At 37.7% G+C, this 27,285-nt stretch overlaps 1 protein-coding gene across 17 annotated transcripts in view; it reads right to left on the bottom strand.

The window, feature by feature from the left end:
- The window catches only part of VPS13B (vacuolar protein sorting 13 homolog B), a 779,033-nt gene that overhangs the window by 701,589 nt on the left and 50,159 nt on the right, over positions 1-27,285 (bottom strand). For all 17 annotated transcript variants that reach the window (XM_089336373.1, XM_089336374.1, XM_051844658.3 and 14 more), the window contains exons 5-12: positions 22,591-22,758; positions 19,149-19,330; positions 13,012-13,186; positions 12,094-12,362; positions 5,487-5,582; positions 3,846-3,968; positions 2,941-3,078; positions 1,009-1,096 (exon numbers count right to left, since the gene is read on the bottom strand). In XM_089336373.1, coding sequence (XP_089192499.1) covers positions 1,009-1,096; positions 2,941-3,078; positions 3,846-3,968; positions 5,487-5,582; positions 12,094-12,362; positions 13,012-13,186; positions 19,149-19,330; positions 22,591-22,758 — 1,239 coding nt within the window. The remainder of the gene's footprint in view (positions 1-1,008; positions 1,097-2,940; positions 3,079-3,845; positions 3,969-5,486; positions 5,583-12,093; positions 12,363-13,011; positions 13,187-19,148; positions 19,331-22,590; positions 22,759-27,285) is intronic.

Raw genomic sequence — 27,285 nt, 5'->3', positions numbered from 1 at the left:
ACAGCTGGCTTTGGCCTTTTCTTCACCCAAACCCTGAATAACAACCTTTTGCTATGTCCTTAGATTTTTTTTTTAATCATGCCTTTAGATCTTGAGTTACAGACCCATTATTTGTGATTCCAGGTCACACCCCTCCACCTCCACTGGCATGTTCAGATCACCCATTCAAAATTTAAACTTTCCTGGGCAGGTATGGGGTGAAGTGTCCCCAGCCAACATTTGCCTTTAAAGAATCTAGGAGCTTCAGTGGTTTTTTCCAAGCCCTTCCCCTGGAACGTGATTATACTGGTCTGAGGTAGAACCTGGAAATCTGAAATTTTAAATAAACAAGTCTTCAAATACAAGAAAAATATTAACCCAAAAAAATAAATTTTCACTAACATTTGAATATAAAAGACTGAAATAATAAGCATAATACATAATAATATGACAGTTAAACTTGAAGAAATCATTTTTTTTTTTTTTTTTTTTTTGGACAGGCAGATTGGACAGTGAGAGAGAGAGACAGAGAGAAAGGTCTTCCTTTTGCCATTGGTTCACCCTCCAATGGCCGCCGCGCTGTGGCCGGCACATCGCGCTAATCCGAAGCCAGGAACCAGGTGCTTCTCCTGGTCTCCCATGGGGTGCAGGGCCCAAGCACTTGGGCCATCCTCCACTGCACTCCCAGGCCACAGCAGAGAGCTGGCCTGGAAGAGGGGCAACCGGGACAGAATCCGGCGCCCTGACCGGGACTAGAACCCGGGGTCCCGGCACCACAGGCGGAAGATTAGCCTATTGAGCCATGGCGCTGGCCCACAATATGTCTTTCCACAGAATTCACAAAGAACAATTTTAAATGCCAAAATTCTAAATAAATCCTAGTATGACATTAAAATTACACCATTCCTCAAAGTACTAGAAGATAAATCTGGCTAATAGAGTACAACTGGTAAAAGATCAACTGATTCTGAAGATGTCTTTGCTTCTGTTGTTCAAGGAAAGGCAAACATAAAGGAAAGACACCAATACCTTTGCCACTGGTATTCTCCATTGTATACAGGTAATCCATGTAAAAAGCCCCAAATCTTTGCATTCCAGCCATCTCAGTGTAAGTCTCCTGCCAACAAAGAAACAAACAGAACACAGTATAGAAAAAATTTTTGAGTTTAAAATCTGATGGGTAAGATACATATAATCTTACATACAATGTATGTCAACTCAAAGGATTACCAAAAACAAAAGAACAGAAGTTAACTAAAGAATTTACTTCTAAGAAAAGTGATGTTACTCCCATCACAGAACACACAAAAGGATATACATAATTCTACTAGACATTTTTGCTACTTCACCAATAATACCTAGCTAATCAACAGCTTTAATGGGGCCGGTGCAGTGGCATAGCAAGTAAAGCAACCACTGTGGTACCTTCACAATGCTCCACTTCCAATCCAGCTCCCTGCTAAATGTGTGGGAAAGCAGTGGAGGATGGCTCCAGGTCGGCCCAGCTCCAGCCACAGAGGCCATGTGGGGAGTGAACCAGCAGATGGAAGATGTCTCTCTCTCTCTAACTCTGCCCTTCAAATAAATAAATGTTTAAAAAAATTTTTAGGGGTCTGGCACTGTGGCATAGCAGGTAAAGCCACCGCCTGCAGTGCCAGCATCCCATTTGGTCGCTGTTTCGAATCCCAGCTGCTCCTCTTCCGATACAGCTCCCTTCTATGGCCTGGGAAAGCGGCAGAAGATGGCCTACGTCCTTGGACCCCTGCATCCACATAGGAGACCTGGAGGAAGCTCCTGGCTTTGAATCGGCACAGCTCCAGCCGTTGGCAGCCAATAGGGGAGTGAACCAGCAGATGGAAGACCTCTCTCTCTGCCTCTCTTTCTCTCTCTCTGTAACTCTGACTTTCAAATATATAAATAAATCTTTTTTTAAAAATTTAATGGATCAGATAATACACATTTAACCTTTATCATTATCACAAAAATCTAATAATGTATACTCTCAAGAGTTAGCCCTTACATATTTCAAGAAATTTACATGAAACAATTGAAACTCTAAACTAAAAATTATAAATAAATATTTAATTATGCAGTTCAGTATTAACCTAACAGTGAAAGTAAATGCTAAAAAAAGTTTAAACTATGCCATGGCGCAGAAGATTAATCCCCCGCCTGCGGCGCCGGCATCCCATATGGGCACCGGTTCTAGTCCCGGCTGCTCCTCTTCCAATCCAGCTCTCTGCTATGGCCTGGGAAAGCAGAAGATGGCTCAACTCCTTGGGCCCCTGCATCTGCATGGGAGACCGGGAAGAAGCACCTGGCTCCTGGCTTTGGATCGGCACAGCTCCAACTGTTACAGCCACTGGGGAGTGAACCAACGGACAGAAGACCTTTCTGTCTCTCCCCCTCACTGTCTGTAATTCTACGTCTCAAATAAATAAATAAAATCTTAAAAAAAAAAAGAAGAAATTCCTTTAAAAAAAGTTTAAACTATCAAAATATTTATTCTATTAATACTCAGGTAACTTTTTGAACTACTAAATTTAGTTCATAAACTTGTTAATATTCCATAAATATATTATTATAATCTTACATTAAAAATTCAAACAATAAAAAGTAAACATAGTAAAAAGTAAAATTCCTCATTTCCTCCCACCAATCTGAAACTCCAGACATAATAAAAATTCTACATGTATGCTTTCTTCCATGACTACTTTAACCATAGGATACAAATAAACAATTATATACTATATAAAACTAAAGACCCCTAGCACTCCTCAAATCTTTATAGATATAAAAGTTGAGCCACAAAATTATAAATGTGTCAGTATTTGTCAATAAGTTATTAGTATTCATAAGATACTATTTGAGAAGAAAGATGTTAATCACAAAAATTCACACAACATGTCTACTCAAATAGCCTAGAATTTGCATCATATATATATATATATATTTTCTGACCTTATGATGAGCTGCATCCAAGATAAATTCTGCACGAGTACCATTATTTTCTGGGCTCCGGTAATCAAATAAAGAATTTGTAAGGTACGTCAAACCTTTTGTACTCAAATTTTCACCACAAATGAAGAAACAGGCTTCCTAAAAATAAATGCAAAACTTATGAACAAGATGAAAATCATTACATTGTGAAGGAAAACAAACCTCTTGGTTTTATAACACTCATTGAACAGTCAATAGAAATTAGTAAAACTTCAAGTACTATAAAAATATGAGTAATGCATTCTCCATTTTCATCATCTATTATTTTAACAAACCAACGAAGAGCTCCAAGTAATTGCATAAACAAGAAAAAAGATGTATTGGAAACTATTTGAAATTACTAACCAGGTTTTAAATGCTATCAACTCTAAATTCCCCAGAGTTCTATAATTTCTTGCAGGAAAAACAGTAAAGCTCCTCTTTTAAGACGGGGCCAATGCTGTGGCATAGCAGGTTGATGCCCTGGCCCGAAGCACCGGCATCCCATATGGGCGCCGGTTCGAGATCCGGCAGCTCCACTTCCGACCCAGCTCTCTGCTATGGCCTGGGAAGGAAGAAGATGGCTCAAATCCTTGGGCCCCTGTACCCATGTGGGAGACCCAGAAGAAGCTCCTGGCTCCTGGCTTCAGATCGGCACAGTTCCAGCTGTTGCAGCCAAATGGGGAGTAAACCATCGGATGGAAGACCTCTCTCTCTCTCTCTCTGCCTCTCCTGTGTAACTCTTTCAAATAAATAAATAAACCTTAAAAAAAAAAAAAAGACAGATACATAGTCTAACAAGTTTTATAGGGCTAAACATTTCAGTAAGCATTTCATTATACCAGCATCCTATCTACAAAAGGGAGGAAAGGGAGTTTTTGACTTACAGTTTCACTTCTATTCATATTCTCTTCAAAATCTTTTACACCCATAATTCCTTTAAGGCACATGGCTCTGCAACCTACAAACCCAATCTGGCAGTCAAAGAAAGGTTCTCCCATCATAAGCGCCTTTAAGAGGAAAGGAAATATTATAATTAAAAACTTGTATTTAACAAAAACATTATAGAGGACTTGCACTATGATGTAGCAGGTTAAGGCACTGCTTATAGCACCAGCCTATATGGGAGTGCCAGTTCAAGTCCCAGTGGCTTCATCTCCAACCAAGCTTCCTATTAATGAAATTGGAAATGCAGTAGAAGATGGCCCAAATACATGCATCTTTGCCACCCACATGGGAGATCCAGGTGAAGTTCTGGGCTCCTGGCTTTGGCCTGTCCAGCCCCAGCTGTTGGGGCCATTTGGAGACTGAATCAGCAATGCAAGATATCTTTCTGTGTCTCTCTTCCCAAACCTCCCACCTCTGTATCTCTGCCTTTCAAATAAATAATTCTTTTTTTAAAAAATGTCATAAGATTTCCTTGTAGATTTTCTAAATTACTCAAATGTCTTTAGGATTATGGCCTTTCCAAATGTATTCGCAGATCCCAAACTTTATTAAAACAGCTTCTTAACAGAATAGGTGTTGTGATGTAGTAGCCTAGGCCACTGCTTGGAACATCCACATCCCACATCAGCCAGTTAGAGTCCCCACTCTCTAATTCTGATCCAGTTCCCTGATAATGTGACCTGGGTAGCAGCATATGAAGGCTCCAGTTCTTAAGTTCCTGCCACCCACTTAAGAGACCAAGATGGCACCCTTGGCTTCAGCCTGGTCCCAACCTGGTTGTTATACCCATTTGAAGAGTGAACCACCAGAAGCAATTGGATCTCTATCTCCATCTCCATCTCCCTCCCTCCCCATCTCCATCTCCCTCCCTTCCTCTGTTTCTGACACTCTGCCTTTCAAATAAGTAAATAAATAAGTTTTAAAAAGAAAGAAAGAGGGGCTGGCGCTGTGGCATAGTAGGTTAAGCATCTGCCTATGGCACCAGCATTCTATGTGGGTGCTGGTTGCTCCTCTTCTGATGTAGTTTCCTGCTGTTGGCCTGGAAAACAATAGAAGTGCTTGGCCCCTGCACCCACAAGGGAGACCTGGATGAAGCTCCTGGCTCAGGATTGGATTAGCCCAGTTCTGTCCGTTGCAGCCATTTAGGGAGTAAACCAGTGGATTGAAGACCTGTCTGTCTGTCACTATGCCTCTCAAGTAAATAAATAAATCTTAAAAAAATGGAAGGAAGGGAGGGAGGGAGGGAGGGAGGGAGGGAGGGAGGAAGATCTTCCTTATCTGTGTGTCCTCAAATCTTTGTTTCCTCAATGACTGGCACTTCATGAACAGTCTACATTCACACATCCAAACATACAGAAGGCAAATGAAAAATTTAAAGACTAAATTAATGCTGCATATAACAGTAAAATCTTTCTTAAAGGAGTAATTCATAGACTCAGTATGCTGACTACAATAGAAATACAGAACCATAAATATAAGGATTTCTACTATGCTACTTGGGATAAACATCTGTATTTATTAAACATTAATTTTAAGAACCACTCAATTTTTTAAAAATATTCTCATTGTTGAAACATTACCTCAACTGTAGTTCCTTCTTGTTCCCAACACAATACTTCTTTAGATTTTACTTTCTGGGGACTGTAATAACTATTCTCGGCTTGCATTTCAGTGAGCTAAGAAATATAAGAATATTAAGTAAATCAAAATTAGCATTAAATGGCAATAAACTGTCATGATTATGATGAACTGATGAGAACAAGGCCAATTTTAAGATTCGGGAAATTTAATTATTAAGCAGGAAAACAGGTGCAACAAAAACAGCTGTAACAAATTATCCATGGTTTAAAGGTTGAATATTCTGGTCTAAACTTATTTAAATGCCACTTTTTCTAACTCCTCCTCCTTAACATTGCTTTAAAAGTGAAAGCTATACAAATAATGGTCATTAAATAGTTCATGTACTTATAAAACAGTTCATTTATTCTGCCAAAAATTTACATATATAACCTAGACATTCTATATTCATTATTATAGCCATCCATGTTTAGTTCAGTCACTTCCAAGATTTCTCACTATTTCTAACAAAAAAGAAAGCTGTGAAACACAAATAGAATCTACAAATGTCTTTCCAATTCTTATGCAATTAGTAGGATTATGGATGTAAAATGTCAAAGTATGTTAATATTAAGTATATCTCAGAGACCTAATTAGTCATGTAATAAATGCTGAGTGCCTACTAGATAACAAGATAGATACTGACAAAAGAAAAATAAGGTTGTCACTCCTCTTAAGTTTACAACATATTATTTAAATTTATCAAAAATCAGATGTCTTAAATTATAAAGTATTTTTATAATTGCCATGAGGTATCCTGGTTTGAATCAAGGCACAGAAAAAGGATAGTTTAACATTCAAGTAAATTCTGGGATTTAACATTAATGCATCAATGTTTGATTTCTTAGCTTTGGCAAAAGTACTATGATAGCGTAAGATAGCATAAAAACAGGGGACACTTGGTAAGGAATATAAGTAAACCCATTTCTGTGATTCTTAAAATTACCCCCCCAAAAAAAGGTCTTAAAGTTATTCTGCCTTTGTTTGCAAATGACTTAACACCCTTATTCTTGTGAAATGGAGGTATTCTTCAAACTCAAATGCAAAGTCAAACATCATACTTCTTAAAAACCAGTACTGTCTATAGCCATACCACACTGAAAGAGCCCGATCTCATCTAAAAACCAGTATTTAGCTTAGGCCAAATAAGTTACAGAACTGAAAAGTTATCACTCAAAGCATGATAACTTCTTTATACTGAGAGTCAACCTGACTTCTATATATTCAGAATCAACTAATTATTCTTTTCTTACACTAGAGAAATTTTTATATATTTTGTATTTCATAAGCTCTTTTTTGAATGTTTCTAGTACTGCTACTATGTATAATGTTGCTGTTTAAAAGTACAATTCCATAACCTACAGTGTTTAAGTAAAACTGAATTTTTTAAACTTGATCATCCTTCAGCTGTCTACCATTATTGCAGAGAAAAAAAGCAATTAATTGATTAAAAGGACTCAAACATTATAAGAACAATTTTAAACATTATTAGAAAAATGCTACATTTAATTTGGCATGATTTTTGTTGGACTGATATCAACTGTTCAAAATGCTAATGTAGAAACATGACCTTATTTTCTGACCAAAATATGAACCACAAATTAATTCCATACATTCCTCAGATCTAAGCTGAACAATGAAATCTAATGTTTTCCTCCTAATAATCAACATATTTTCCTTAGAGAAAACTCTGAGAAGCATAAATTATTCAAAATGTTGAAAAGATACACAAACCATAAATACTACCTAACAGTCTGTAAAAGTTTATATGTAAATGACTATCTTCAGCTGAATACAATTCTTCTCATCAATCGAGTTAATAGAAATGCACCAGAATAATTTCAAATTTCAAAGCAAGCAGGCAAAAATTACACAAAAAGATAAAACTGAACGAGCAAACCTTGACTTTACAAATCAACACTAAAAATAAGTGTCTTAATCTGATATTCTAAAATTGACTAAATACCTAACAATTGTTGGCAACAGTAACTTTTTATATCTTTAAAGATTTTAACTTTACAAATTTATATCTAATCAAAATTAAATCAGTTAATTGAATTATAAAAATGTTTCTCTAATTCAGAAAAAATGATGGTGCTGAAACAGCACAGCTTATAAATCTTTATTTTTGTCCCACTAATAACCAGAAAAAAACTTTTGATTGATTTAAATCAACTTGTTACAAACTCTCACTGAAACTTATTATATGAATTTTTTTCAGTTTTTGTCAGAATAGAAAATATTAAATGATTTTTAACTAGGAAAAGTTCTTAAAGAATATTTTAAAATATATTTTAACCTGCCATCTGTTGTAGTTATAAATTATATAGCTTTACTACCAAATGAAATAAATTTATTTCAGGCAGTTAACAAACAATCCAAGTTAAATTAAAAACATTATGATAGCATAAATTTGACTTCCTTTTTATACTGTTATCTCTCAAAAATCTAACAAGCTACCTGAAATAATACTTGTAATAACATTTTACTGGTTTAGTTCCTTACTTCCCAAAAATGCAGTAATGAAGAAATAAATTCACAGAGAAAAACTGGGGAGGAAACGAAAACTAAAAAAAGGGTCCATAAACTTTTGGAAGATGAAAAGCAGATGAACAGATGGGTCGGTGCACAGATAACAAATAGAAGGGTAGGTACATGGATGTCAGAATACATACCAGAAAATTTCCAAGTGCTCAAGACACAAGAGAACATTTTGTTGTTGTTGTTGTTGTTGTTGTTGTTGTTTGGGAAAAAAAAAAAAAAAGAGAGACAGAAATATCTTCCTTCCGCTAGTTCACTCCCTCAAATGCTAGTAACGGCCAGGACTGGGAAGCCAAGAGCTACAAACACAAACCAGTTCTCCCACGTAGGTGGCAGAAACTTATGACACAACTGCTGCCTCTCAGCGTGTGCATTAGCTGGAAGCTGAAAGCTGGAATCAGGAGGAGCCAGGTACTGAACCGAGGTACTGTGAGGTAGGAAGCTGACATCTTAACTGCTAGACTAACTACCTGCCCCAACAAACCATTTTTAAACAACCACTTAATGACTTTTAGAGTACTATCAAAAAAGAATATCCACAATTTTCTTAGTAAGTTATTAAAATATTCCTCCCCTTCCAACTACATATTTTTGTGAGACCAAAAAGTATTTGCATTCACCAACCAAAACATTTCCAGACTGAATGCAGAAGCATATACAAAGATCTAGCTGTGTTCTACTGAGCCACACATTAGAAAATATTTAGAAAAAAAATATTTAGAAAAAAAAAGTCCAAGCCCTGCGGCCGGCGCTGTAGCGTAGTGGGAAAGCCACTGCCTGCAGTACCAGCAACCCATATGGGCACCGGTTCAAGACCCAGCTGGCTCCACTTCCCATGCAGCTCTCTGCTATGGCCTGGAAAAGCCGTGGAAGATGACCCAAGTTCTTGTGTCGCTGCACCTGCGTGGGAGACTCAGCAGAAGCTCCTGGCTCCTAACTTTGGATAGGCCCAGCTCCACCTGTCGTGGCCATTTGGGGAGTTAACGAGCAGATAGAAGATACCTCTCTCTCTCTCTCTGTCATTTAACTCAACCTTTCAAATAAATAAATAAATCTTAAAATGAAAGAAAAAAAAGTCTAAGCCCCATAACCCAAAATTCAAAGATCAGGCACAAGAAAAGCAGCAAAGACTAGTATGAAAAAGTATCAGACATGAAATGTTTAAAGAAAGGGAAGTGTTCAAATAGCAAATACACGTATCTAGAGAAACTTGAACATAAGAGAGGTCTTCAAAAATGTGTATTATGAAAAAACGAGGCATGACATGAAAAAATTTTTGAACAAAAAAAAAAGCCTTAATTTCATTCTTCCTTGAACATTTTGAAGTAACCTTGTAAATGTCAGTTTTCAAAGCAGCAAAAATAAGGAATAGATTGTATGCTCCAAAACTCCTCCTCGCTGTAGTCATGAAATCAAATCCCCAGGTCATTCCATTCATTCTATGGAGATTTCAGTCTTCGATTCTGTCCCACATTAGCACTGTCATAATTCTTGGCGATTTCAATATTCACAGAGATGATCATTCCAAAAATCTGGTCTCCTCCATTTCTTAATCTCTGCTCCTATTGATATTGTCTTCTACCTAGCCTTCACCATTTATCTTTACACAAGTAGCAGAAAATGGCTACAGAAAAATTATGCAACCATGATGACTGGGGTCTCTTCAAATTCACAATCAGTTTTGTCTAATAGGTCCCTACTGTCAGTAGTGAACGTATACAGTATTTACTAAGTCTATTTACTCCTCATTCTCCCCAAGATGATTCATATATCCCCTTTCCTCAAATCTTTACCTTTCTCCCTCATCCTAATTCTGAGTTAAGTGAACTCCTCAAAGATAGAAATAATCAGAAGACAACTTCCAGAAGCCTATACCTAGCCATTCTTGGATTCTCTTTATTTCATTCATGGCCCATAATAAGAACTATCGAAAAATCCTACCCACTCTCAAAACAGATCCAAAATCCAATCATTTTTTACACATCCACTTGCTACCACCCTCATCCAAGCCTTTATTATCATCTATTACTTGAATATTGCATTCCTATGTGATTGTCTAATTTCTGCTTTTCCTCCTCTATATTCTTATAATAATCACAGTGATCCAATTTAAAATACAACTCAGATCAACATGTAACTCTTCTGCTAAATATTATCCAAAAGTTTCCATCTCAGAATAAAATGGGAAAAAAACTCAAAACAATCTACACAGTTTTACAACTTACAGATTGCTCCAGACTCCTAAACCTCTTGATCTGATTGCATACTTTTTTCACACTGGCCCACTGTGCCCCAGTGGCCTCCTTACATTCCTTGAAGTTTTGGGGTGCCTATATTTGTAATCCTGGAATGCAAATTCACACATATCTGCAAGGATTCCTTGTTCACAACTTTTTTGAAACCACTCCCTATTCCATTTCCTTCTTTTTTCTACATAGCCCTTAACATCAATACATCTTTCTTACTTGTTTTTAACAACAATTTAAGTTCTAATAGGCAAGAATCTTTATCTGTTCACTGTAGCATCTCCAGACAACAGTGCCAGGAATACAGCTGGTATTAATAAAAATCTACTGGAGCCAGCGTTGTGGCGTAGTGGGTAAAGCCACCATCTGCTTGGCCAGCATCCTATATGGGTGCCAGTTTGTAACCCAGCTGTTCCACTTTCAATCCAGCTGCTTGCTAAAGGCCTGGGGAAAGCACTAGAAGATGGCTCAAGTGTTTGCAGCCCATGTGGCTCCAGCTCTTGCCCAACGTCTGGGGAGTGAACCAGCAAATGGAAACCCTCTCTCCTTCCCTCTCTTTAACTTTTTCAAAATAAATAAATAAATCTTTTTAAAAAAATTAATAAAAAGATACTGAATAAATTAAGATACTGTTAAGGAATACTACATGTATGCTCACAGTATTATAAAAAGCCAGGGAGGGGGGCAGAGTTGTGGCACAGCTGAAGCCACTATTTGTGGCACCTCGCATCCCATTCAGAGTGCTGGTTCAAGTCCCAGCTGCTCAGCTTCCAATCTAGCTCTTTGCTAACACACCTGGGGGGTGGCAGCAGAAGGTGGCCCAAGTACTTCATTCACTCCTGTCACCTTTGTGGAGACAAGATGGAAGTCCTAGCTCCTGACTTCCGTCTGGCCAAATCCTGACTGTTGCAGCCATTTAGGGAGTGAACCAGCAGATAGGAGACAGACTGATTCATTCATTCATTCTCTCTCTCCTTCTCCCTCTCTCTTTCCCCTCCTCCTCCCTCCCTCCCTTCAGTCACTCTGCCTTTCAAATAAACAAATAAATCTTTAAAAAGAGAAAACAGTCAGGGAGGGGTCTGGAACTGTGGCATACCAGTAAAGCCACCGCCAAACTGCTAGCATCCCATATGGGTATCAGTTCAAGTCCAGGTTCCACTTCCTATCCAGCTTCCTACTAATGCACCTGGGAAAGCAATGAAAGAAGGCCCAAACACTTGGGCCCCTAAACCCATGTGGGAATCCTGGAACAATCTAAAGCTTCAGATCAGCACAGTTCCAGCTATTGTGGCCATATAATGAGCGAACCAGCAGATGGAAGATCTCTCTCTCTTTGATATGCTTTCCTTTTTAAAAGGAAGTATTAAGGCATGACTGTACAGCAAATGAATGATTTGGCAAGAAGGAAAAAAAGTCTCCATGAAGTTGATAAAGAACAAAACTGGTAGGAGAAGCCTTTAAAGAATAAGATGTCCAAATCCCAGATGGGAGTACCTGGGATCAACCCACAGCTCTGACTCCTAATTTCAGCTTCCTGTGAATGCAGACAGTGGAAAACAGCAGATAGCTCAGGTAGCAGTGTTCTGGCCAACACATGGGAGACTTGAACTGTGTTCCCAGCTCCCAGCTTCAGCCCTGGCCACTGCAGGCATTTAGAGAGTAAACTAGTGGATTCTACTGAGCACAAAACAAACTTTTGAGTTAAGCTGTAATCTTACTAGCAACCAAAAATGAAGGATTAAAATAGGCAGAGATAATGGACTACAAGAGGAAGAAAACATACCTTAAAAGTCACAGTTGCCTTTGTGCAGTAAAATCCTATAGAAACAATAGGATCCTTCAAAGTCTGTGCTTTTTGCTGATGCATGGTTGACGCAGGATCATTACCAAGATAGTCTTCTTCACCATCGTCATAACTCACAATTGCAGGTACGAATGACCATGCCCATGATACCCATCCCTGTTGCTGTTCATCATCTTGCTGTGGATACAATTCTTGGCCTTTGTACTGAGCAGGATACTGCATATCTATTCTTGTTTCATCATCAGTATCTATCAATCAAAATCAAGTCATTTTAAATCAACAGGATTTAACAAGGGGAAAAAAGAACTATAAATCCTTTAAAATGTCTTCCCACGTTCATCATTGTAAGGTAACAACAAATCATATACTAGCTATTATTTCAAATCAATAATTTACCATTATCATTCTCAAAGTTTCTTTATGGTGCACTATGTAATTTTCCTTTTCTAGATATGGTTAATGTTATGTGGAAAGTAGTTTATCAATCACATGTAATTTTAAAAGTATTTGACAAATACAAAGAATAAGCTAACATTTCACTTATTAATTTTGTCTCTCAACCAACAACAAAAATCCTACATCTCAAACTTTCCTCAAAAATGCAATAGCAGAAAGACCCAGCTCCCTGCTAACATGCCTGAGAAAACAGCAGAAGAAGCCCAAGTCCTTGGGTCCCTGTCACCCACATTGGAGACCCAGATAGGGTTCCAGCCTGCTGTTTTGGACTGGCTCAGCCCCAATCATTGTGGCCTTTTAGGGGGTGAATCAGTGGATGAAGATCTCTCTCTTTCTTCTCTCACTTCACCTCTCCCCCTCTTTCTCTCTGATACTCTTTCAAATACATAAATCTTCAAAACAAAAAAAAGTAACTCAAATTGAAATTTTCACTATACTTACCCGAAATGTTTCCTAACATATCTTTATTGTGACAAGTAGGATCTTCTGTTTCTCCATCTTTAAAACTGCCTATTTCTCCATAGTAAAGAGCAATCCCAAGTTGCATTATGCGGATAAACATAGGGAGTTGTTGATCGGTGATAGAAAGTTTCAAACTCTCCACTAAGGTATGAATCTGTATTTTAAAAAATAAGACATGAACAAAAACTTGTTTAAGGAATATTTTTTAGGATAAGTAAAGAAATTTTAAAAGTCTTAAAATGCAATATCATAAAATAGTGATTTCCAAAACATTTCTAATATTTAAGCCAAAATAATACTGACTCTAAAATTTCAGGGATTATAAACATTTTTCTGTGATGATCAATAACCTTTGGATAGAAAATTAAGCCAAATAATGTAGATATATCTACATAACAAAATATATTTACATTAGATTTCCAGATAACTAGTCCAGGAAGAAAGCTATGTAACCAAATATCGACTCTGTAACATTAAGAATATGATAGTATTTCCTCCAAAAAACAAAGATCTCTGACAAAACAAGAATAAAAGTTTCATGATGTCATTTTAGTAAAACTTTAATCATTCTTTCAAGTTTTATTAACCAAAAGGAATACATACACATCCTAAAACCATATGTTAAGTGGAGAAAAGACTAACATTATAACTATATAAGTGTGGAAATAAAATTTTTATTGTCAAACATGAAAAACCAAGTAATATACATTCAAGAAAGTTTTTCAGAAAAAGTTTAAACAGATTTAAATGTGATATGAAATTTATAACATGAATCAATTATAAGAAAGAAGTAAGATTAATTAGTAACAAATAGGATATAGAGCAATCAAAGTTCTCCTTAAAGAAACATACATCAATGGAATATAAACACAACTTTAGTGTAATAGTTTCCTGCTGTTATATAAACATGGAATAAAACCAATTAAGCCATAAAGTTAAGTCTCTTAGAGGGTTTATTTTGACTAGCTGGTATTTGAGTGTCTATGAAACATGAAAAAGAAATAATGGTAATCATCGTACTTTTAGAGCTCAAAGCATAAAACAATGTATTTGCAAAGGGAGAAAGTTGTAAAAGCAGGATGGGGGGCATAAAATAGCATATTTCAAAGATGAGCACAGGTTTTTTAAAACGGACATAAAAATCACACAGTGAACAAAACATGAAGAAGAAAATGGGGGGGGGGGCATGGGGAAGGAGTATGCAAGTCTACTAAGCTTTTCTTAATTAAGATTTCTCTGTCAAATCCTTTTAAATATTGATTGTACCAAAAGCACTAGTGATCAGCAGTCTTAGCAAAACCAATGACACAGAATCTTTATTATATATGTAACAGTTATTTTAAAGTCAATGAGAAAAGACTAACCCTCAACAGAAAAAATTAGACAAAGAACTTGAATAATTCAAATAACCAGTGAATATATATTCAAAACTCTAAATTTGCTGATAAATATCCATTAAATTATATATTTTGTTCAAGAAATTGGTGACTTTTAACAATATAATTACATTTAAGAAAGCAGGCAGTACTTCCATTAATGCATGAGTATATATTCTAGTTAAACCTTTCTGGAAACAGTTTTGCAATACAGATCACAAGTCTTAAAAATATTTAAACCTATTAGTAGGATATTTATAATCACAGAAATCTTTCTGTAGGAATCAATCAGATATGATTTATGTGCAGACTAATTTCTCTTAAAAACTGCAAAGTAAATTTTTGGAAAAATAGAACTTTTAACATACTCATATGCTCTTTATCTCATAAATGTCATAATCTGTAAGACTTATTTTTTTTTCACACAAAAGATAGAAAGCCACAGGAAGCCTACCAAAATATAAATAAGTAAGTTCAGAAGTCACTTAAGTAATTTTGTTTAAAACAAATTTAAGGTATCTGAAACATTTTGGAAACTCTGTCTTTGAGGTAACCAATGAGATTAACTACATCTGTTTAGAACATAGTTCCTAGGACTACGAGTTGGAAGAATGATGGGTCTAATCCAAATGGCAAACCTTATATAAAAACATATATGAACATATAGGAAATTTTTATTTGCTATTATTTCCTAAATAAGATAATAAAACAATTGCTTACACAGTGAAAAAAAAAATTAACCTGCTGTAGATTTATTGAATTTTGAATCCTACCTGGTTTTCCTTTGGCAGGGCCAAAGGATTTCTAGAACCTTATACAGCCTGAGGGCTGGACAGTCTAAGAGCTGTGTGTTTCTAGAACTGTACTCAGTAATTTTCAAATATTACCTTAGTTTGATTCTTAAAATGATCATTTGAATAAACATTATATGTCTTACCAGTGTGTTTTTAAGACTTGGAGGATTTAAATAAATGGTTTAAATCATATAGTGGGGGCTGGCACTGTGGCTCACTTGGTTAATCCTCCGCCTGCGGCGCCGGCATCCCATATGGACGCGGGGTTTTAGTCCCTGCTGCTCTTCTTCCAGTCCAGCTCTCTGCTGTGGCCTGGGAGGGCAGTGGAATATGGCCCAGCTGCTTGGGACCCTGCACCCGCATGGGAGACCAGGAGGAAGCACCTGGTTCCTGGCTTCGGATCGGCGTAGCGCTGGCCGTAGCGGCCATTTGGGGAGTGAACCAATGGAAGGAAGACCTTTCTCTGTCTATCTATATCTCTACCTGTCAAATAAAAAAATCATATAGTGTAAAATCTGGACATATTTCTAAAAATAAAATATACTTACAGCTATGATTTGTTTACTAAGGGGGGCTCTGTTCTGGGAAATGCATAAATGGTCAATTTTATCACTGTTTGAACACCTGACATCCTACTGTGTATTACACAAACTTGGATGATATAAGTCAATGTGGCCTCTTGATGCAATCAGAAGATATGTTAAACATAAGATGTAAGAAGCTCCTGCTGGCGTTATGAACTGCACCTAATTGGATGTGCTATACATCTTATACACTGGTTGTGTAGTAGGCTTGTTTGCGTCAGTATCACCACAAACATATGAGTAATGTGTTGTGCTACAATCTTATGACAGCTAGGACATCACTAAGCCACAGGAATTTTTCATTTTCATTATAATCTTATGGGACCACTGTTACAAATTCAGTTCTTCCTAACCAAAAATGTCTTTGTTACTGTGGCAAGAAATGTTCTACGTGAAGGATCTCTGTGAGTGAGAATCCAGTGGAAAGAATCCAGTGGAAAGAAGAAAGAAGGATGTTTTCCTTTTCTCTGAAGGGAAGAGAGAACTTCCACTTTGCTTATGGTCTTGTCCATAAGCCTTATGGCTTTGTGTACTCAAAAGGCTTCCAGAGCCTAGGCAGCTCATGTCCAAAGCCTAGGGTAGACACTGATATCATACCTAAGAGTGTTAATTGTTAAATTAACAACAGGAGTCACTGTGCACTATCTCCCCATGCAGGACCTCTGTCCTCAATGAACTGTATTGAGAGTTAACTGTAAAACTAGTTCTCAGTTTTGTGTTATGTGTGTGTGTGTGTATGCACAAATTGTTGAAATCTTTACTTAGTATAGAGTTGGTCTATTTAGTATAGAGTTGGTCTTCTGTGTACAAAGTTAACTGAAAAGAATCTTAATGGAGAATGGGACTGGCAAGGTGAGAGGGAGGAGGAAGAGGAGGGTCAGGAATGTGGGCAGGAGGGCTGGTATAGTGGGAAGAGTAACTATATTCCTAAAGTTGTACTTATGAAATTTGTATTCCTTAAAAAATGAATTTAAAAGAATAAAGTCTTTGTGTGATACAAAAAAAAACCAATATTAATAAAAACTCAAAAAATGTTATCAGTTGAGCATACCATAATGGTAATTCAAATGTGGCTATTACTAGAGTAAAAAACCACATGTAAAAAAGCTTATAATTTATGTTAAGGCATTTTTTACAATGAAATGTCCTGGCTAATAAATTTTCATAACAGAAACTTACTTATAAACCAACACTTAGTTTTCCTCAAATAAATTTATTTCTACGTTTCTCTAATAAAGCCAAATCCTAGATCAGACAACTAAATTTACACTAATGATCAATAAGAATACTTTATATAGTAAACCTTCAAAACATTACTGGCTGTCAAAATGTTTTCTGAATTTACCTTCACATTTCCAAACTTCAGTAACAAATTCTAGGCTAAAAAAAGAAAATCCCACTGACCTGAGAGATATCAATACTATCAAGTTAATGTTTCCATACTTATCTCTGCCACAGAAGTTAATTCAAAAAAAGAAAAGAGTAACATAATTCCAACAAACTAATGTGCAACATGCATACTGATTTTGAACAAAAGCAAACAGAATGAGTAATACCCCTCCCCATCAGAAAATAACAAGATTTTATGTATAAATATAAGTATGGCTATATGAAAGAGAAAATGTTTTATTAAAACAATGCACAAGAACAACTAATTTTTTTAAGATTTATTTAATTACCTAAGGCAAAGTTACAGAGAGGCAGAGGCAGAGAGAGAAAGTCTTCAATCCACTGGTTCACGATCTGGCGGTGGCTTTACCTGCTACAGCACAGTGCCAGGCCTAAAAGCAACTAATTTTTATACAGTCACACTCAAACAGGCAGAGTGGTCAATATCAGTTTCCAGAAATTAGCTCCAGCCCTTGCATCTTAGAACTTCCATGGTCAGAAATTCATAATTCAGTAATAAAAAGTTATTCCACATTAATAAAAAATAAGATCAAAAGTCGGGGAGGTGGGGGTAGCTGGCACTGTGGCGTACTGGGTAGAGCTGCTGCCTGCAGTGCTGGCATCCCATGCAGGCACTGGTTCCAGTTCCTGCTGCTCCACTTCCAATCTAACTTTCTGCTATGGCCTGGGAAAGTGGTAGAAGGTGGCCCAAGTACTTAGACCCCTGCACCCTTGTGGGAGATCCGGAAGAAGCTCCTGGCTCTTAGCTTTGGATTGGCGCAGCTCTGGCAGTTGCAGCCACCTGGAGAGTGAGCCAGCGGATGGAAGACTTTCTCTCTCTCTGCCTCTCTGTAACTCTGCCTTTCAAAATAAATAAATATTTAAAAAAAAAAAAAAGCTGTTAGATAAAGCTCAGAAAAATGGTTAGGTAACAAAAGATAGAAGGATTTACACTTGGATACAAACCATAAATATCGAAAATGCATACCACTAACTTGATGAACAACAAATTTTCACATGAGTATCAGAGAGGATGTTTGGCCTAGCAGTAAAGATGCCCACAATCCACAGAAGAGTGCCTAAATCTACTTGGAGAAACACTAATAAGCAACCAGGCAAATGAAAAGGGAAATCGTAGTTATAGAACTGAGAAAGTTCTAAAGTTGTACACAAAACATCTCTACTAGAACACACTAAACAAAAGGTGATAAATGAAAATAATCATAAATATTAGCCGGCGCCGTGGCTCAATAGGCTAATCCTCCACCTTGCGGCGCCGGCACACCGGGTTCTAGTCCCGGTCAGGGCACCGGATTCTGTCCCGGTTGCCCCTCTTCCAGGCCAGCTCTCTGCTATGGCCAGGGAGTGCAGTGGAGGATGGCCCAGGTGCTTGGGCCCTGCACCCCATGGGAGACCAGGAAAAGCACCTGGCTCCTGGCTCCTGCCATCGGATCAGCGCGGTGCGCCGGCTGCAGCGGCGGCCATTGGAGGGTGAACCAACGGCAAAGGAAGACCTTTCTCTCTGTCTCTCTCTCTCACTGTCCACTCTGCCTGTCCAAAAAAAAAAAAAAAAAAAAAAAAAAAAATAAATATTAATAAAACTGTTTCATGAAAACAAATGACATAATTATGAAGTTAATTTCTTCTTGCTTTTTCTTCTTTCTAAATGTTTGTTTACTTGAGAGACAGTGATAAAGAGTCCCTTATTCCCCAGTTCACTCCCTAAATGCCTACAAGGGCCAAAACTGGGCCAGCTGCAGCTGGGGGCTAGGAACTCAATATAGATCTCTCACAAGGAACCCAATTATGTATATGGGCACTTCTGCCTACCAAGGTTCACTCCGATAAGGGAGGCAGGCATCCTAACCAGCAGGCCAAACATGCACCCTCTTCTTTGTTTTTTTAATAATAATTAGCACAAGAACCAACAAACAAAAACAGACATACAGAACTTTACTTAAAGAGACACCTACTTTAATAACAGAGGGCATCTTGGAATTTAGGTTATCATATGTAAAATGCAGACGAGTCCTGAAGGAACATTTGTATAATAAAGGATCCTGGTAAAATTCTATTTTACCACTGGCATTTCGTTTATCAAGACAAACTGTACAGTCAGAAAAATTGATAACCTTTCTTAACACCAGATCAGTTGCTAAAAAGAGAAGAAAAACATTTTAAGTGGGAGGAAAAACTAGGAGGAAAAGCCAACTATTATTTATTAGTATAAATAATAAAAATAATTCAGCAGAAATTAAAATTTCTGGAGCAATTTAACACATGATGCTCTACCCTGTGATAAGAACTTCTCAGTATATCATTTAAATCTTCCAACAACCTTATGAAATAAGTACAATTATCCCCATTTTTCACTGAAGAATCAAATATAGGCTTAAGTAGAATGCCTTCAGTTTGTATAACTACAAATTTGAGACAAAATTTGTGAAAAAAATCATAAGTCCTTTTGTCGAATGAGATAACAATGAAATAAAACTGGATAATTTATCGAATTTCTATATTAACAACTCACTGCTACTCTAAATCTGCACTGTCCAATATAGTAGCCACCAGCTGTATGTGGCTAAACTTACATTTAAATTAAATTACAGGGGCCAATGCTGTGGCATAGTGGGTAAAGCTGCCACCTGCAGTGCCAGCATCCCATATGGGCGTCGGTTCAAGTTCTGGCTGCTCCTCTTCTGATCTAGCTCTCTGCTATGGCCTGAGAAAGTAGTAGAAGATGGCCCAAGTCCTTGGGCCCCAACACTTGCATGGGAGACCAGGAAGAATCTCCTGGCTCTGGATCAACCCAGTTCCGGCCATTGCAGCCATTTGGGGAGTGAACCTGCGGATGGAAGACTTCTCTCTCTGCCTCTGCCTCTCTTTCTCTCTGTAACTCTGACTTTCAAATAAATCTTAAAAAAATAAATAAATAAAGTAAAAATTCATGTGCTTAGTTGCACTAGCCATTTCTCAAATGGGCAACAGCCACATGCAGCTAGCTAATGGCTACAGTATTGATCAGTAAAGATTAAAAAAGAAAAAAAAAACTAACATCACAGAAAATTCTAGTTATAGCACTGCTATGGCAAAAATAATGAAATTACCTGGGCCTGGTGCTGTGGCACAGCAGATTAAGGTGCCACCTAGAGCACAGGCATCCCATATGGGCACTGGTTCTAGCCCAGATGCTCCACTTGTGACCTAGTTCCCTGCTAATGCACCTGAGAAGGCAGTGAAGGATGGCTCAAATGATTGGTCCCCTGCCACCTCATGGTAGACCTGCATGGGGCTCCTGGTTTCAGCCTGGTCCAGCCATTGTAGCCAATTGGGGAGTAAACAAGTAGATGGAAGCTCTAAATCTCTCCTTCTAACTCTGCCTTTCAAATAAATAAATCTTTAAGAAAAAAAGAAATTACCAGTAACAGTAGGTTACTTTGAAACAGTAGGTTACCAAAGAAAAAATAAAACAAAACAATTGTTGGTATAGGATAAAATTAGAAAATTAAACTTTTATCAAATGAATAGTTTTATTTCTAATTAACAAGAAATTCCTATGCTCAAATCTAGTTTGCCATTGATTTTAAGTTAGCAGCTGTCCATATCTAAGCAATGGATGGACATCTCAAAGCAATCAGGTAGGGTGGGCTTGTGGCACAGTGGTAAAGATACCACTTGGAACACCTATATCCAACTGCCTGGGCTCAACTCCTATTTCTGCTCCCAACTCCTGCTTCCTGCTAATGAGTACCTTAGGGAGCAGCAGGTGATGTCTCAGCATTTGGATCCCTGCCACCCACATGGTAGACCCATGGCTTCTGGTTCCAGGCTGGCCCAGCCCTGGCTATTGCAAGCATTTGTGGAGTCAATGGATGGAAGAGCTCTATCTCTCTGCTTTGCAATAAAAATGTAATTAAATAAGTTTTTGAAACAGATAAACTTAGTCCACTCTGTTCTAACACTATTCCTGAGTATATCCTCATAATTTCTAATTAATTCAACGTTTTATTTTCTGATTTTTGGAATCAAGTTTCTAAGAAGTAAATTTAAAGAATATGTATATATGTCAAAACAGAAAAGTTTTACTAGTAGATGAATTTGAAACTTGTATATTAGTTGGAAAAATGATTTATATGGGTGTCCCAAACAGCATATTAAACATAGTGCCAAATGCCTGCCCCTGATAAGGTGTTCTATTTTGAAAAAAAAAAAAATTTTTTTTGTTTAATTTTACTTAGAGGGCAGAGAGACAGACAGGATAGAGGGAGGGAGAAGCAGGTTGGGAGGTGGGGGAGATTTTCCATCCATTGGTTTACTCCCCCAGTTGCTCACAACAGCTGAGAACTAAAGCTGGGAGCTAGGAACTCAGTCCAGCTCTCTTTCCATGTGGGTGGCAGTTACTTGAATGATCACCACTGCCTCCCAGGATATGAACTGGTAGGAAGCTGGAATCAGAAGCCACGGCTGGAACTTGAACCCAAGCACTCAGATGTTGGGCACTGATTTTTTTTTAAGCTTTTATTCATTTATTTGAAAAGCAGAGTTACAGGGGTAGGGGGATGGGGGAAGCAATCTTCTGATCACTAGTTCACTCTCCAAATGGCCACTACAACCAGGGCTGGTCCAGGCAGAAGCCAGGAGCTTCCTGTGGGGCTCATTTAAGATGCAAGCACTGCAGGCTGTGGCTTAACCCACTGCACCATAGCATCGGCTCCATGGATATGGATGGATGTTTTAATTGGTGTCTTTATTACTAAGCTAAATATCCTCCTCTAAACTTACCTTTTATTTCCATTTCCACAAACTTACTGAAGTACCTTCATATTACACATCACATTTGAAACAAATATGAAAGAATATTCAGACCTTTCAAAAATGAGTCTAAAGTTCCTTAACCTAGTAGTCTATTAATCTTCTGTACTTATACACCCAATTTTACACTTGAGAATTTTTATACCAGCTTTCATCAGATTTATCAAGGAGCCACTTGGCCCCAAAAAAGGTTAAGAATCAAGGCGGCCAGTGCTGCTGCTCAATAGGCTAATCCTCCGCCTACGGCGTTGGCACACCGGGTTCTAGTCCCGGTTGGGGCACCGGATTCTGTCCTGGTTGCCCCTCTTCCAGGCCAGCTCTTTGCTGTGGCCCGGGAGGACAGTAGAGGATGATGCAAGTCCTTGGGCCCTGCACCCGCATGGGAGACCAGGAGAAGCACCTGGCTCCTGGCTTCAGAACAGCGTGGTGCACTGGCCGCAGCGGCCATTGGAGGGTGAACCAACGATAAAGGAAGACCTTTCTCCCTGTTTCTCCCTGTCTCTCTCTCTCTCACTGTCCACTCTGCCAGTCAAAAAAAAAAAAAAAAAAAAGAATCAAGGCAACTGTTTCAATTATGAAAAAATACACTTAACATTTACTTACCAGAAATATCCATAAATGCGCGATCCCATAATTCACCTACTGTATAGCATTCTGCTGAAGTAATATTGACTGAAAGAACAATATCATCTTCAACATATTTTAAAATGAGATTATTTATAACAATGTTTACATTATTTACAACTCGTCTAATCAGACTCTGCACATAACCTATAAAATAGGAAAAAATGATTCAATTAGCAAGCAGTCCATCAACAAATAAATTACTTCTTAAAATATTACTGAATTGAATGTATGTGAAAGGTGGGTATCTTATAGCTTATTCTACAAAGGAAATTAAGGTTCATACAGATTAAGAAGCTTGCCGAAGTGACACAATCAGTAGCAAATCCAGCCCAACAAAAAGCATAACCAAGAAGTTCTAAAATGAAGTATAAGTGTTCTAAGAGAAACCACAGAAACTGAATCTTATCAGTAACATAACATTAAATCTAATTCAATGCGTCTCCTATAAATGGTCTATCTGATTTCTATTTCAAAAACATTTTCCCAGAGAAAGAAAAATTACTATAAGCAGATTAAACAATATATTAGAAGAAAAGTTTCTGGCCGGCGCCATGGCTCAATAGGCTAATCCTCTGCCTGTGGAGCTGGCACCCCAGGGTTCTAGTCCTGGTCGGGGCACCGGATTCTGTCCCGGTTGCCCTTCTTCCAGTCCAGCTCTCTGCTGTGGCCCGGGAGGACAGTGGAGGATAGCCCAAGTCCTTGGGCCCTGCACCCTCATGGGAGACCAGGAGAAGCACCTGGCTCCTGGCTTCGGATCAGCACGGTGCACCGGCCACAGCGTGCCAGCCACAGCAGCCATTGGAGGGTGAACCAATGGCAAAGGAAGACCTTTCTCTCTGTCTCTCTTTCTCTCACTGTCCACTCTGTCAAAAAATAAATAAATAAAAAAGTTTCTTTAAGCTTCTTTTTGAACCATCATCTCTTCCAACCTTAGCCAAAATTTTATCATATATACATATATATTCATATATATTAATATTCATATGTATATTAGTATTGTTAGTAAGTGGACATAGTTTACATATATATGAATATATGTATATTTATATATACATATATATTCAAAAGTTATGTCTAAGAGAGGAAGGATAAGAGAAACATGTCCATCTAAACTATGTTCACTTATTAACAATACTGAGAAATAGAAGAGAAAAATGAAAGAAAATATAGAGAGAGTTCAAGAAAGCTCAAAAAAAGTACACAATGAAGCTACAGAAAAGACAAACAAATGTATAGGAGACTAAATAAAACTAGAGTGCCAACACAGGGAAATCAACAAGTAAACAAAACAATAAAAGTAATCAGTGTACATCCTTCTTTTCCATAGCTTGTTTATAATCTCCAAAATTTTCTTTTAATTTCATGCTACTCTGGAATACTCTACAATCTCTAACATTTCTCACATTGTAAGTGTGTATATAGGTATTTCACTGGGGAATTTAACTGAAAGCACAAAACAAATTAAACATAAACAGCATTTAAAGGACAATTTTTTTCAGTAAGTCTAATAGTCTTCAATTGCATTCATTTTGTTGTGAAAGGCAGTATTTCATTCTTTTTTATGGCTGAATGTATTCTGCTGTGCACATATACCACAATTTCTTTATCCAGTCAACAGTTGATGACCAGTCCCTAAAAGACAAATATGTTTTCCCTATTTGTGGTAACTAATAAACAGAATATTAATATATTGTTTATATCCCTTATCTATACTCCTAAGGAATACTGACTTTTCTACTTATTACTTGTTAAATTATTTGAGAGTTAAGCTTGTTATTATAAAGAAAACTGAAAGTTTGTCATTGTAAAAATTAAAGAAAAATAAGAAAGGAAGGGAGGGTGGGAAGGAGAGAAAGAGAGTAGCGTGGGAAGTAACACTATGTTCTTAAAACTGTAATAATATGAAATACATGAAATTTGTTCCTTTATATAAATTAAAGTTTTAAAATTACAATTTAAAAAAAAGAAACTTCACATTACTCTAATACATGTCCACTATTTAAAAAAAAAGATAATTACGACCGGCGCCATGGCTCACTTGGCTAATCCTCCGCCTGCGGCGCCAGCACCCCAGGTTCTAGTCCCGGTTGGGGCGCCAGATTCTGTCCTGGTTGCCCCTCTTCCAGTCCAGCTCTCTGCAGTGGCCCGGGAGGGCAGTGGAGGATGGCCCAAGTGCTTGGGCCCTGCACCCGTATGGGAGACCAGGAGGAAGCACCTGGCTCCTGGCTTCGGATCAGCACAGCATGCCAGCCCTAGCGGCCATTTTGGGGGGTGAACCAATGGCAAAGGAAGACCTTTCTCTCTATCTCTCTCTCACTGTCTAACTCTGCCTGTCAAAAAAAAAAAAAAAAAAAAGTAATTAAAATTTAACTATTTCATGAAATAACCACATGCTTATATTCACTAAATCAGAACTTTACTGGATAAAACAGAATCAATTTCTGCCAGCAATTGACACTGCTAACACCTGCCCAGAAGACTGTTGAGAGAAAGCTTATTTAACTCTATTCAAGCATAACATGTACAAAAACCAGCCCACTTCATTCATTCCCAATGGATGCAAATAAGAAGGAAATGTAATACAATTTAGTTTCAAGGTTTTCTCCTATATGGAAACTATTATCAGCTTCTACAGCACCAATTAAGATATGCTATAAAATAACCACATAAAATATTAGATTTAAAGCAAATCTTCAGATGTTAAAATAATTCTTAATGAATCAAAATTTTAACTTTATAATGTATATTGCTACTACTCAACCCAGATGGTAAAAATAAACGTTTCTAAAAGGTAATCATAATTAATTTGGTTTTCCTATTTTAGAAAATCTTGTCATCAATATAGAACACATAAAAAGTATGTAAGAGGTCATGAGTTTTTATTATCTTCAAAATACAATGAAGGATAGCAAAGGATAAAATATGTCAAGTAGTATATAAATGCATTTTAACCTAACACTGATGATGAGTCTTTCACCTCTTTTTAGTATTTCCACTCAGTTTCTCATTATAAAACTGACATACAATTTGAGATAAATAAGCCAATTCACCAAAGAAAGAATCAAGAATCTAAAAAAAAAACTACTTTTGGGCCGGTGCCGCGGCTCAATAGGCTAATCCTCCGCCTTGCGGCGCCGGCACACCGGGTTCTAGTCCCGGTTGGGGCGCCGGATTCTGTCCCGGTTGCCCCTCTTCCAGGCCAGCTCTCTGCTGTGGCCAGGGAGTGCAGTGAAGGATGGCCCAATTGCTTGGGCCCTGCACCTGCATGGGAGACCAGGAGAAGCACCTGGCTCCTGCCTTCGGATCAGCATGGTGTGCTGGCCGCAGTGGCCATTGAAGGGTGAACCAACGGCAAAAGGAAGACCTTTCTCTCTGTCTCTCTCTCTCACTGTCCACTCTGCCTGTAAAAAAAAAAAAAAAAAAAAAAAACAAAAAAAAAAACACCTACTTTTGCAGAAAACTATATAATCTTTTAAAAATGCAATGCTAAAGTAATAGGGACTTATCTATGGTATAAATGACACACTATCATTCTTCATAATAACTTGGTGCTAAGCAAGCTACAGAATAGTATGAAACAGATCAAAGAGCTCTTCTCACTCCATATATGGAGACTCCTGGGAGTGTGTCTGTTTAAATAATTTAAGATTAATCCAGGTCTATTCTACTGGCATCTGAAAATAGAGTCACGGATGAGAATCTGAAAGATGTACTATTAGATGGTCCTAAAATAGCCTGTTACTAGCCAACCTGTCCACAGATTCTTTTTCTTTTTTTAAATATTTCTTTATTTCAGAGGCAGAGTTAGAGAGAGGCAGAGGCAGAAGCAGAGAGAGGTTTTCCATCCACTGGTTCACTAACCAAACAGCTGCAACGGCCAAAGTTGGGCCAATCCAAAGCCAGAAGCCAGGAACTTCCTTTGGGTCTCCAAAGTGAATAAAAGAACCCAAGCACTTGGGCCATCTTCTGCTGCTTTCCCAGGCCATACAAAAGAGCTGGATTGGCAGTGGAGCAGCCGGGATTTGAACTGGCACCCATATGGGATGCTGGCACTGCAGGCCACTTTACACGCTATGCCATGGGACTGGCCCCTACAAATTCTTAGTATCTTCTTCTTTCCCACCCACTGACTCCATTCTCCTTAACACAACCTATGCCCAGAAAACCAGATGAAAATACTATGGATCATCACTGACTTTGTACATGTTCTTCCCTCTGTTTACAATACTTTTTATCATTCTCCCCTTTTGTACAGATCCAGTATAACTGTTCCCTCTCTTACATCTTCTGCTCTAATGTCTCCCTTTCTAGACATTAGCATTAAAGCAAACTGCCTCTACCACCGCTCTTGGGCTTGTGCTACTACTACCACTTACATACTTATCTTCTCTGTTGAACTAATAAATTCTAGAGGGAAAAGACTGTATTTTACTTCTCTGATATTCTTAAATTAAAAGGCATGTACCAAATAATTTTGATTACAAAAGACATCATCTAAAACAGTCACTGGGACCACTTCAAGCTGCACAAAACCAGAAATTCAATGGTTGATGACTTGGTTATAAGTAACTTAGTTAAGTTTTTGATGTACAACTTATTCTAGGGTAATAAACATCATATAGGCAAACTTATACTCCAACAGTTAAAAGGAAAATAATTTCCTTTTTAAAA

This window comes from Oryctolagus cuniculus, chromosome 6, assembly GCF_051225735.1.
Source record: "Oryctolagus cuniculus isolate XC-2025 breed Fujian yellow rabbit chromosome 6, ASM5122573v1, whole genome shotgun sequence".
In the NCBI taxonomy this organism is placed as follows: Eukaryota; Metazoa; Chordata; class Mammalia; order Lagomorpha; family Leporidae; genus Oryctolagus; species Oryctolagus cuniculus.
The sequence above is the reverse complement of the archived record's forward strand: the minus strand, read 5'-3'. Positions and strand labels throughout refer to the sequence as shown.